Genomic DNA, 13,577 nt, shown 5'->3' on the forward strand with positions numbered 1-13,577 from the left:
ACTTACATACAAACTCAACTTGTACATAACCTGGGGACCGCCTGTATTCTCAGCTTATTATTATTATTCTCAGCTTGAGAACATCTGATATTTTGGGGTACACAAACTGAGTATCGTAACCATTCAGAGCTCAGCTTTAATTTTCCCACAGCTGTTTATGAAATAAAAGATTTGTTGTCATGAGCAACTGGCACAGTTCTACTCTCAGACACTTCTGATAAATTTCCCCTATTATGTTTGAGCTCCTGAATAGACTTACATGCACAGTATGCACATTTATGGCAGAAGAACCAAATAGGCTGCTGCCTATGTTCAGGGTGTCCCCTTTGTGACGTAACTACCCATATATCATAGCTCCCAACCGTCCCGATTTTGACGGGACTTTCCCGTTTTTCGTACCCCTGCCCCGCGTCACGGGCAGCTATGATATTGTCACGGATTTCCCCCCCAGGTCCCGCTGTGTCCCGGCGCTGTGTCCGCATAGTAAATACTTTGAAAGTCTGAACTCACAGTACAGAATGGCTTCTACAGACATCGGGAGGGAATCCTTTTCAGAGAAGTGTCGGGCTTAGCGCAGAGCAGGGACCACGTCATCAGCTTCAGATCTGTCCATATATGGTCGCTGCATCTCCTAGGGTTCCCCAGAGCAGACATCGGGCAGGGAATCCTTTTCAGAGAAGTGTCGGCTTAGTGGAGAGAGCAGGGACCACTCATCAGCTCAGATCTCTATCTGTCCATATATGGTCTCCAGGTCTTCCCCAGACACAAGCTCTTTATATAATTAAATTAAATAAAGTTTTGGCCAGGCTGGGATTCGAACCTGGGACCCTCTGCACCAGAGACAGGAGCCTAACTAACTGAGCTATAAGCCCAGTGATACAGAGCTGGGGATTTCTGGTAAGTAAGACATGTTATCTGCCATTTACATTGTGACACAGACTAATGCCCTGATATATAGAGAGGGATCTTCTCAGAGATTATTATTGTAATTATTGAGACTATTATTATTATTATAAATTTTATTATTATGGAGATGATTATTAATAATGGTAAAAATAATAATAATCATCTCAATAATAATAATAATAATAGTCTCAATAATTACAATAATCTGAGAAGATCCCTCCCTATATACCAAGGCAGTATATAGTTCTTAGTTACCAAAATTCTCCACTTGTTAATCACTGAGGTTATAGCTCAGTGGGTTGAGGCGCTGTGTTATTATTGTACATGGACACTGCAGGTTCTGGGTTCAAATCCCAATGAGGATAATTTTTTTTTTTTTTTAAATTATGATTTTTATTATTTTTAATATGGCTAAAATTTGAGGCGTGGCCAGGGAGTGATTGGGGGTGTGGCTTAGGGGGATCGCCGCGCGTGCCGCCATTTTGTCCCTCTTTCCTTTTCCCAAATGTTGGGAGGTATGCATATATGGTCAGTTACATCACTTGGGAACTCCCACAGCTTGTGCTCAGTGGGAGACCTGTGAGGGTTGCCATACAGTTGCTTCCATCACGCATATGCTATTATGGCCTCTGCTGGGGTATACATCACTCAGCAGGAGGAAGTTGGATGGAAAGACATAGCCTTCTGTGTTTCTCCATCTTGTGTTTTTTGCAGTTTGCGTTATATACTGGTCAGACGGAGCCAAAAAGGCCTCAACCTGCCAGAATAGCCTATGGATCCTGTTTGGCCATATTAATGGCGGAGTGTCCACAAGTCACTTGGTTCTTCTGCTGCTCCATACCATTCAATGAAATAGGTTTGGGCCACCGTACATTGTATTAAGATGTGTCCGCTATATAGAGAACAGGATGCTGTATCCCTTGAGCACTGTGGCCCCTTCATTCACCTAGTCACCGTCATGTTAGTAGTCTGACCCCCACTCATGTGATATTAATGACCCGTCTTTTCCACTTTCTGCCTGCACCAGCTTCTATACACAAGGCCCTTTGCGTCCACTCGGGAAGCCAGCAGTTCCCCCAGTTAAACTACAATCCACTTTGTGAACTGGTAACGGTCTCATTATTTCGCATTTTGTCAACGTTATTGCAGTTTACCTTGAAAAAGAACTCAGAAAGCACATTGCTGAACCTGCCTCGCCCCGTGAGAGATGTCCGCTGAAAACGTATGCTTTAATAAAACAAATCTAATTGGTTTACCTGCAAAGACTGTACATCAGTACATCCACGTATTGCTGGAGTCTGAAATGCGTTTGCAGGTGTGGATGATCAGTAAATGAGTAGTACGGGGACATTTATAGGGGTTAGTTTATTAATAAAATGCACTTCCAGTACCAAACGGCTTATAACAAGACACATGACATTTTTATGTTGGGTATTTTTCTGGTTCTGGAAAAACATATCATACCATTGTCTGTATAAGAAAAGGAGGGCATGCATTCAAGCCATGCAGGGAGTGGTGAAGAAGACTGGCACAGCACAAGAATAGTTCAAATGGTTCCACAATGAAAATCTCCCATATTGCATCTTCACTGTAGTTTAAAGGGATATTCCAGTTATCACAAGTTATACCCTTAATTCTAGATAAATCAGTGGGCAACACCCCTCGTCCTTCACAAAAATGGTCCAGTTTAATGGATAGTTTCTGTATTCATTTCTGTAGGACGGCCAGAGATGCCTATGGGGTCCTATTCGGCAGTCACAAAGGGATGATTGGAAGGCTACATTCAGGGGCAGCTGCTACTTCCTTCATGTGGAAGAACCTAGATGGTGATTATTGGGGGTCCCAGCATTCAGACCCCACTGGTCCAGAAGTTTTTTCCTATCTACTAAAAGTTATTTCATTTTATATGGATTGCTTTTACCAGTCATGTGTTTGTAGGTTTGGCCTCTGAAAAGGTTGCATAGTGTTCAAGGACACAAATTTATTCAGAACCGAGGAATGGCCCAAAGCTCTGAGAAAACATACTGCAGAATTGTCCTATTTTGAGCAATACAATGTATTGTACATTTCTGATAGGAATGCTGACAACAAAGTTATCATCTTTAGTATCTAATTTAGGCTAAGCACCAAGTGAGCCGCAGCGGTAATAGATTCTTATGTAAAGTTGACCTGTTGCATATCTGGAACACTAAACCACCCACAGACCCTGATGGACCTGACTTTAGTCTCCCAAAATATCTTCTGCTATTTCTGTCAAATGGCGTAATACAAAAAGAAATACTTATACTTACCTGGCGCTTATACTTACCTAGAGAAGAGTCTGATGAACAGCGTCGGATTCCTCTCCGATCTTTGCATTGCTTCTGTGAGGCCGGCATCGTACAACTCGGCTTCACTGCACATGCACCAGGTACTGCAAGTTTAAGCATTTTTCTCTTAAATTTCAGCCCATGACACAGATGATATAGAGCAATTTGGGACATTAAACCACAGGTTCATAAGGGCTTTTGAGTTGTTTAATGCCCAAAATCACCCTAAAAAATGTGTTTTTTAAATGAGTTCTGTCAGTACTATACTATTGAAAAGTGGATAAAATGGCACAATAAATCTCCAGGATTAGAAAACATGGGGCTTTCTTCCATTAAAAAAATAGGTAGGGTCTGATATTTGAGCATGATTGTATTCACTTCTACAGTATCTGAACTGCAGTGCCAGGTGCAACCGGAAGACAAAAGTGGTGCAATTTCTAGTTTTGGGTATTTTTCACATATTAGAAATGAAAAACATTAGAAACTCTGGGCACATCATGTGATCTGATCTATTTGTAGACTATATATGCTCCCAGAAGTCTAATGGTTTCTAGTTTGTACTGCAATATAGTAGCTTATTAATGTCAGGATTTGGCTTCCCCCCTGTGTGGGTCTATCAGCACTCTCCCCCTGTGTCTTGCTGCTATTGCTTCCTGTATATAATAGGACAGCTGCTGCTTGTCATCACCTATTCTCAGCCTGCTGATTCTCTCTACAGAAACCAAGGCCGAGCTGGAAGAGCTGATGTCGGACATCAAAAAGACAGCCAACAAGGTCCGCTCCAAGCTGAAGAGTGAGTGCTCCCCACCTCCCTGCACCTTTCTTACTCAAAGTCTTCTCTAGTCAAGCAGCTCTGGTCATTGTCATAAAGATGTGTCTTCTGTGCTGCGCTCTCTGATTATACCAATAAACTGCAGATATAGATATTAAAATGACTAAGCAAAACATACCACAGTGTTAGGAAAGGTCAAAAGAAAAGGTTGTTTTCCTTTTTTTACTGGCAATTTTTTTTTTTTACATTGGCCACTATCTATATTTTAATATAATGGCTGAACGTAAATAGTTCTGTCAAAAAAATTCATATTTACAATTATTGCCTGGTAAAAATAAGGAAATTAATCTCCATACTTTGGGGCATAGTTTGGACAGACTGTGGCATTTATTAATTTGCTTCTGCCGGAAAAGTGATGGATTCACAAGCAGCGCCACAATTTTGCACCCAAAATAAGAACCACCAAAATTGTGGTGCCAACACAATTCTTCTTCCCTAAGTATGATCATCCATACAGGGTATACTAGGAGAGGCTGTGCCCAATAGCAGACTTCTCCATGGGGCCCCCTTTCCTAAATAATATTAGTACCCTCACACAGGTTTTTACCATCATACAAATTTATATATTTATATACACAAACATACAGTTCTACACTTATACACACCATATACAGACAGTCAGGGGCGTTGCTAGGGTGGTAAAAGATTCGGGCACGGGCCCCGATGCACTTTAAGTAATGCCCACTTCTGTACATAACCCCCTCACATTTGGCTGTGCCAATAACAACTTTACTGAGGTTGTATACAGCTACAGACACACAGGAGAAATCCCTACTTACATCCAGTGTCTGCAGGTGACGTCTCCTCCATCTTCTCCATTAGGCATCACCACATCTTATGTTCCTCATTGTCCCTACATCTTGGTTCCCTGACAGTGTTATCCTGCTGCCGCCCCTAACAATCTCCCCCACATACTGTAAGGCTGCGCTCACACGTTTGTCTTGCATTTAAAGAAAACCAGGTGCATGTTACCCATCACATGTGTATTACTGGAAAACATATGAGATCAAACCGAGGCCTGTCTTAGTGTCACGTGTAAACACGCCCCAAGAAATGTGCCCCACACAGTTACCCCCAGTAATGTGCCCCACACAGTTACCCCCAGTAATGTGCCCCACACAGTTACCCCCAGTAATGTGCCCCACACAGTTACCCCCAGTAATGTGCCCCACACAGTTACCCCCAGTAATGTGCCCCACACAGCTACCCCCAGTAATGTGCCCCACACAGCTACCCCCAGTAATGTGCCCCACACAGCTACCCCCAGTAATGTGCCCCACACAGCTACCCCCAGTAATGTGCCCCACACAGCTACCCCCAGTAATGTGCCCCACACAGCTACCCCCAGTAATGTGCCCCACACAGCTACCCCCAGTAATGTGCCCCACACAGCTACGCCCAGTAATGTGCCCCACACAGTTACCCCCAGTAATGTGCCCCACACAGTTACCCCCAGTAATGTGCCCCACACAGTTACCCCCAGTAATGTGCCCCACACAGTTACCCCCAGTAATGTGCCCCACACAGCTACCCCCAGTAATGTGCCCCACACAGCTACCCCCAGTAATGTGCCCCACACAGCTACCCCCAGTAATGTGCCCCACACAGCTACCCCCAGTAATGTGCCCCACACAGCTACCCCCAGTAATGTGCCCCACACAGCTACCCCCAGTAATGTGCCCCACACAGCTACCCCCAGTAATGTGCCCCACACAGCTACCCCCAGTAATGTGCCCCACACAGCTACCCCCAGTAATGTGCCCCACACAGCTACGCCCAGTAATGTGCCCCACACAGTTACCCCCAGTAAAGTGCCCCACACAGTTACCCCCAGTAATGTCCACCATACAGCCCCCCCCCAGTAAGTAATGTCCACCATACAGCCCCCCCCAGTAAGTAATGTCCACCATACAGCCCCCCCAGTAAGTAATGTCCACCATACAGCCCCCCCCCCAGTAAGTAATGTCCACCATACAGCCCCCCCCAGTAAGTAATGTCCACCATACAGCCCCCCCCCCAGTAAGTAATGTGCCCAAACAGTTAGCCCCCACGTTCTCCCACTTCCATTCGCTGATATTATGTTTCCTCCTCACCTCACAGATGCAGCTATGTGGATTATTTTCCCCTGCCGGTCATGTGATCATGACATCATCACAGGTCCTTCAGCCTCTGGGAGTGTTATTCTCCCAGAGACTAGGACCTACAGGGGGAAGTAATGCACACATTCTTTCCTGAGGACACGGATCGTGATGAGAGAGGGGAGGATGCTTGGGCAGCGGGGCAGAGGTTCTGCCAACCTTGGGAGATCCGGGGCTCTGGCCAAAATATCAGGGGCACAAACCGTGGATCTTTTAATGTAGCGACACCCCTTCAGACAGTATATACACATCCATACATTTATACACACACATACGGTAGATAGTTCGTACACATTATATACACACACATGCAGTATTTATACACTCATACAGTATACTGTATACACACTATATATACGCATACATACAGTATAACACACCCATACATACAGTATAAACAGACCATATACCAGGGTTTTCCTTAACCATCCTGGAAAACATATTTGTATATTTTCCCAGAATCCCCTAGTGGAGCATCAATGGCTATAAATCTATAATGGCATTATAATAATTAGGCTAATGATTTTAAACTATTAAATTGCAATTAAAATTCAGTCCAAAGGAATCCACAGAGTTGGACTACACACACGGACTACTCAATAGTTAATATCTCTCTCAAGTCTGAAAGAGAAGGAAAGGATTAACCGCTTGTTAAATGGATGCGGTCTATTCAGACCAGGCTTTCCAGCAAGTGGCTGATAGGAAAAGTCTTATTCAGATACATTTATTATCAATTACTCTCTCTGCTCGCTAGCTCTTCAATTGATAATTTGCGCTTTAAACACTTCCAATTATATAAAACAGAGCTGTCTAAATGTATTTAACTTTATTATGTGCTGGCAGGCGGAATAGCGTACATTTATTACAGAAGAGTCTATGGAGGTTGTGAGAGCTGTGCGGCAGTACAGATGATAGGCTGAGAATCAAACAGGCCAGATTAGGAATACCATAAAGATTTATCAGGACTGGAGCTTCCTAGGACACTTTCTGGACGCAGAAAGTAGGAAATTGTTTAGTGTCTAACTGAAACTACACCTAAATATGCAGCTTTAATCATAATGTATAGCCAGTCCCCGGGTTACGTACAAGATAGGGTCCGGTGGTTTGTTCTTAAGTTGAATTAGTATGTAAGCCGAAACTGTATATTTTATAATTGTAGATCCAGACAAAAAAAAAAATTTGGCCCCAGTGACAATTGGAGTTTAAACGTTTTTTTGCTGTAATGGGACCAAGGATTATCAATAAAGCTTCATTACAGACACCTTACAGCTGATTATTGCAGTCTGGGACTATAGTAACATCCAGAGAGCTTCACCAGAGGTCAGAGGGGTCTGTCTGTAACTATGGGTTGTCTGTAAGTCGGGTGTCCTTAAGTAGGGGACCGCCTGTATATTATAATAATTAAATATTTAATCAAAAAAGTTTCTCCCTAAAAATATCTATATCTTACTAGACACAAACTGGAGGGGATTGACTCTATATGGGGAATGCCCAGTGGGACAGAGGTCAGGAAGGCCAGTGGGGATGTTTAACGGGTCACTGTTGGCATCATGTGTTTGCCCCCAAAGTACTGATTCTGCTGATGTAGAATATTTGGACCATCCTACCATGTTCCCTCTTTCTGCTCCCCTATTACAGCACAGGCCTAGACAGAAAGTCCCTAAAATTCTCGCTCCCTCCCCACTCTGCTGTGTCTTCACTTATTTAGGAGATCACCATGTAAATGTAAGAAGTCTTTGAGGTCATGCAATAATGAAATAATGTTTGCAGTTTATCAAAAAGATACTTATTAATCTGGCAACATTAATTGTAAAGTAACTAAAGTCAGTGTCCGACCCTTTTAACAGGACTGGGTTTAGAAACGGGAGGCGCTATTCTTCCTTGGAGGCGCTATTCTATCCACCATGTAACAGTAAGGAGTCCTGCAATACTCCACTGGGACAGGAGTATAGAAAGCCAAGCCAGACACATATCTGCAGGCAGCACTGCACACTACACTGGTTAGGAGGGGGACATGTGGTTAGGGGACAAGTGCCATTAAATTGCTGGCATATAATCGTCTAATTTTACTTATATCCTAGTCATGTTTAGAGGTCTGTTAAATAGGTCAGGTGTTAAAAGAAATGTTTGTTTTTATGCATTGTCAACCAAACATACCTTGAGAACTCTTTAGCTGCACTGATGCAGAAACATATCTTATTTAATCCCTGATCCGAGTGGTTTTGCTCAAAAAACAATTATAAAATTCAGGACCTTGGGAAGGCTGTGTGCCAGCTGGCTGCCTACATAAACACATAATACGGAGCTCCCTCATAGTGATGTGTTGTTTGCGAATGAGCCGGCTCTAAGAGCCCTAACAGGCTCTAACAGGACCTAACAGGCTCACCACGCCCCCTTTAACCTGATACAATCAAGTTAAAAGATGAGTGGTGTGGGGTGATTAACTGGCCTGCGGCTTGCTATTATGTATTTAATAGGGAGCTGTACAGGAGCCAGAAGAGACGGCTCTTCTTAGTGAGCGGACCCTAATGAGCCAGCTCACTAAGAAGAGCCAGAATTCCCTTCACTACTTCCTAAACTGTCCAGACAGGACTAATAAACCTGAGCTGGATGACACTGCAGCTGGGGGATGGTGCAGCGATTGATTACTTCTGCCTGTCAGGAACAACACATTGATTCTTGGCTTATGCTTGGCAAGACGAGGCTGGAGCAGTGCATAATCAGGGTTGAAGCGCTGGAGCAGCCACAGAAGTGACAGAGCCTCATTATCATAATTTTATAGTTGTTTTTTCAGCAAAACCACTCAGTTTAGGGATTAAACAAAATATGTTTCTGGATCAGTGTAGCTACAGCAGTCACAAGGTATGTTTGGTTCATAATGCATAAAAGCAAATGTTAGATTTTCTTTATCCACCTTTCCATAGGTGGCACTAGAGACGCAGCATTTTGTCAGGCTGCTGTAAACTTAAATTTACATCAGTAAAATTCACAATTAGAATTGGCTAAAACTATTGACATTTCATTTTATACCTTAATTTTTGTAGTTTTTCCTTTAGTTTATATTTTGCCAGTTTCATATTGTGTGGCAGGTTTTCTGTTTGTTATGACAGGACAAATTCAGAGCCATGTTATCTCTCCTTTTAGATATTGAACAAAGCATTGAACAAGAAGAAGCCATGAACCGCTCTTCTGCTGACCTGCGCATTCGGAAAACACAGGTAAAGAACTGGAACCCTGGGAGGCCATCCTTATGTCATGTAATACAAGGGGAGGATATCACATACTGTGAAAAGAATAGTCTACCCTGCTTCAAGTTTAAAGAGATTTTAAGAGAAAATGATCATCTATCCTTGGAATCGGTATAAAGGCCCTTCAAACACCTGACCACCAAAATCTTAACCCCACTACCTAAGGATAGGTCACATAGAATAAAGTGCTGGAAAACTTCTTTTATAAACTATGTTGTCAATGCTTAAATGGCCTGCAGTAAAATTGAAGCTTTAGGCAACTTCTGACAAAGGTGAGTATAGTTGAGTATAAGATACTGACTATATGACACCCAAATTACCCACAATATACACTGCCCGGGACACTGACTGCCAGCAATATTTTCATATATGATGCAAGGAGTCCCCACTCTTTTACTGGATCACTGAAGAATCCATTCTACACATACCTCTATGGAACAACCTTCTCTAGAGCCAGAATTATAGGACAGGTAGCAGTAGCCACTTGATTAATTACTTGTGTTGATATTTACATTATTGAACAGAGGTTTTGTGTGAAGGGGGGTGGATACCCAAGGGACAGGGACTCCTTGGACTATATATGAATGTGTCAGGATCCCAGGGTAGCGCTTAGTCGAGGAAATACTGGCACCATCAGGGGAGTAACTACAGCGGTAGCAGCCATAGCAGCTGCTATGGGGCCCGCATTGTCAGGGGGCCCTGTCACCGGATCTAACACACTAAAGAATGGAGGATTTGCATATTTTCTGAGGGGTTAGGGGGCCCCATTTAGAAGTCTGGTATGGGGCCTTGCCTCTCCTAGTTACGCCCCTGGACACCATCATTGTGTGAATGGGACCTTATCTGCAGATTGTCCTAGGTTTTGTAAACATAACACCCATATCCTTTGATAAAGACCTATCTCTGTAATGTTGGGTCGGTTCAGTTGGCCATGTTTAGTCCGAATGTGGTTCAGTTTAATGTAACATACTGCTGGATTACTTACAGTGATGTGATTACTATGAGGCAGCAGAGCTGTGGTCAGATTGAACTTGCATCAGCATCATAAATCACATCAGGCATCATTCAGACCATGTTTCCTTAGCTGAATGCGGCCTTCACAATTGTCCCTTAGTGATATTATACATTGTATTGTTAGATATGGAAACATGTAAAAAGTCATTTGTAACTATACTGACCCCTATGGATCTATTCCTGATATTTCTCACAATATGACACTAGAGTTCTCCTACAATGTAAGGATAGATGTGCACATAAGAGCTTGGCTAAGGATGTATGTCCTCCATTCATACTGCTGAATAATTGATCTGTTGCTTATATCATGAAAACCGGAATCAATTCATGTTCTTTATTTTCTCCCAAGCACTCAACTTTGTCTCGCAAGTTTGTGGAGGTGATGTCTGAATACAACGCTACCCAGTCAGATTACCGTGAGCGCTGCAAAGGTCGCATCCAGAGACAGCTGGAAATCAGTACGTTTTTGGTGTTTTTCCTTTTTAGAATATAAATACACTTACAATTGATAGAACGGAGGGTTTGTTCTTGTCATGATGCTAATTTACATGTAATATATTGTAAAGTTTTATCTGTGTAAGGCTGCCTACTCACCAACCTGTACATTAGAGGGTCCGAAACTACGGACCCCTGGTCTGTTGCCAGTGGCCTGTGTGAGGTCTGATCACGTGTCAATGAAGCTGCCATAAATCTGGGAGCAGTGGCTTTTAAGGAAATCTACCAGCACATGCTGTAAGCCCACCAGCCCACTCACTCATTCTGTATCTCTTCAGGTAATTTTTTCCTAAATATTAATTTTAGAAATATGCTAATTAGCCTGAGGGGCTCTGGCTAATTTCCAGAGCCAATCCAGGTTCCATCATCTCATAATTATCCCCCCCCCCCCCCCAAGTTTACTGCCCACCTCCTTTCTCCTTGACACCTAACTCTCCCCAGTTCCCACACGGTCTTCTCTTTACTACACAGTTACAATGAGGAGCAGCCCACTGTGAAGGCCCAATGGGTGATGCCCCCTAGGCTCATTAACATACTTTAAGAAGTAAATTTTTGTGGAGTCACTTGCCGGCCGTGGGCTGGTTATTGTTGGACCATTCTCAGGCCTTGATGGTGATGTCCAGGAATAGAATGTCTCGCTGAGCTCAGCAGTGACATGCTCAGCTAATACAACGCATACTGAATGATTGGAGCAGTAGTTCACATGTGTGACCACCGAACCATCCAGCCATAGTATGAAGAGAAATAGAGGATTTAGACCCCCTTTCTAGAGATAACATTTCTTGAGATTATCCCCTTTAACTCTTGCCTATACATGATAGAACCTATAGCTAAATGTGTTGCACTTATCTGTGATGACTTCATCTATGGATGATAGAGGTCACGTAACTCAAAGTCTGCTCAGGAGATGTCTGCTCATTTTCATGAAGGAGACATCATCCCCACCGCAGCTCATATTTATAGTGACAGTCTGCTGAGAGCATGACAGAGGCAGGAAGGAGAGGAGATGGAGAAAATCTCTCGGGGTTGGATGTGCCCTTGAGTTCTGCCAGAGGTTGTTCTGTGATTTGCTGGACTGGCCTATTATTTCTACTGGAAATGAGAAGTGTCCTATTTGCTAATATATGAGAAGACCATGGAGTCAGAAGACTAATGGGTACATCCGCCTGTAGGCTATAGCAGGCTGGTGTCATCGTTGATGATTTGGATCCTATGCTGGATATATATGGGAACTTAGAAGAGCAGTCATTCTGTCCTACTTCAGCAGGTATTTGGATGGGGTCTAAATATCAGGATTCTGATTCTGAATTTGTCAAGTACAACCGTCTGCACTGAAGACATTTTAAATAGTCTGAAACTTTGGAACTAATATTTTAGGAGCAGTACATATTTCTTGACATGTGTCCTTGTATAGCATCCTCTGCAATATTGGAATTTGGTGTCGACTTCCTTCTTTTGAGATCTAGTGATGACCCCAATGAACCGATTCAGATTTTCTTATGGGTCACCATTGGCCCACTTAATACCCCTACTTGCTTCCTGATCTCATGACTGACTTGCCCTTCGGGATGTCTCCCTGCAAAGTCAATGGCAAATATGCCCTGGGCTATAGGATCATATGTCTTTCCTTTTATGTAGTCACTTGTCTGCTCATATCTGATCTTAAAAGCCCAGAATAGATCAGGAAATAAATTGATCCAATTATCTGGTCAACTTCCTTCCTCCTATATTAACTGTACAATTTCTGTTGAATACATTTTGGTTATCCAAGATGGACTTATTTATTTCCTTTATATAACTAGATATCATTTAGCAATATGCTGAATACTGTGCTGTGCACTTGTAGAACTGTAAATGGAATATGACATGTTTCCTGTAGGGGGAGTTGTAGAGATGCCAGTGCAGGGACACTATGACATGGGGCATAATACCATATGCCCATCCTGCCTCTATCATAGGTAGATATTGGCCGACAGAATTGAGACACTGATACTTAGGTTTTTACAAATTAATCTCCCTATATAAATATCTCTGTTCAGACATTGGGAAGAAAAATTTAAAAAATCTATGAAATCTGCAATGAAAAGGCAGAAGCTAGAGAGTAGAATATGTCCTAACTTGTAACAGATGACACATACCACAATCTGGGCCATCCATCTGGCTGTGCTTTGTGGCCTGTGGTCCAGATCACTTTGCGTGATTAAAGTTTGGTCTCCATTTGATTTTTATTTTTCATTTGCTCTATTCTTGATATATTTTATACAGAACAATATATATATATATATATATATCTCATAAATACCAATGGAAATGCAACTAATTGAATGAGATGAATAAAGATGAGTTATCCCCAATAATTAGCTCTTATAGTGAGTCAGGTGAACTCTTATTCAGTTAAATAGGAGCTAAGCTGCAGTAACCCTGCATGACCACTACACAGATATTGGCGCTGTACTTGCTGCTCCATTTTCTGTGTTGGCTCTGAAAAGGTGAAGGCCAGTTGACCCTCATCATTGTGATACTCGGTCAAAAGCCTTTATAATCTGGAAGACCCCTTTAACTTTAGTGACCACTTCTGATGCATCAAGTAGTCAAGACCAGCTTTACCAGGGTCACAATGGGGTTACGATGGGAT

At 42.7% G+C, this 13,577-nt stretch overlaps 1 protein-coding gene across 2 annotated transcripts in view; it reads left to right on the plus strand.

Moving 5' to 3' along the window:
* Positions 1–13,577, plus strand: part of STX1A (syntaxin 1A) — a 90,628-nt gene that overhangs the window by 70,650 nt on the left and 6,401 nt on the right. For both annotated transcript variants that reach the window (XM_072138065.1, XM_072138064.1), the window contains exons 4-6: positions 3,934–4,008; positions 9,330–9,403; positions 10,797–10,905. In XM_072138065.1, the coding sequence (XP_071994166.1) occupies positions 3,934–4,008; positions 9,330–9,403; positions 10,797–10,905 (258 nt within the window). The remainder of the gene's footprint in view (positions 1–3,933; positions 4,009–9,329; positions 9,404–10,796; positions 10,906–13,577) is intronic.

This window comes from Engystomops pustulosus, chromosome 2, assembly GCF_040894005.1.
Source record: "Engystomops pustulosus chromosome 2, aEngPut4.maternal, whole genome shotgun sequence".
In the NCBI taxonomy this organism is placed as follows: Eukaryota; Metazoa; Chordata; class Amphibia; order Anura; family Leptodactylidae; genus Engystomops; species Engystomops pustulosus.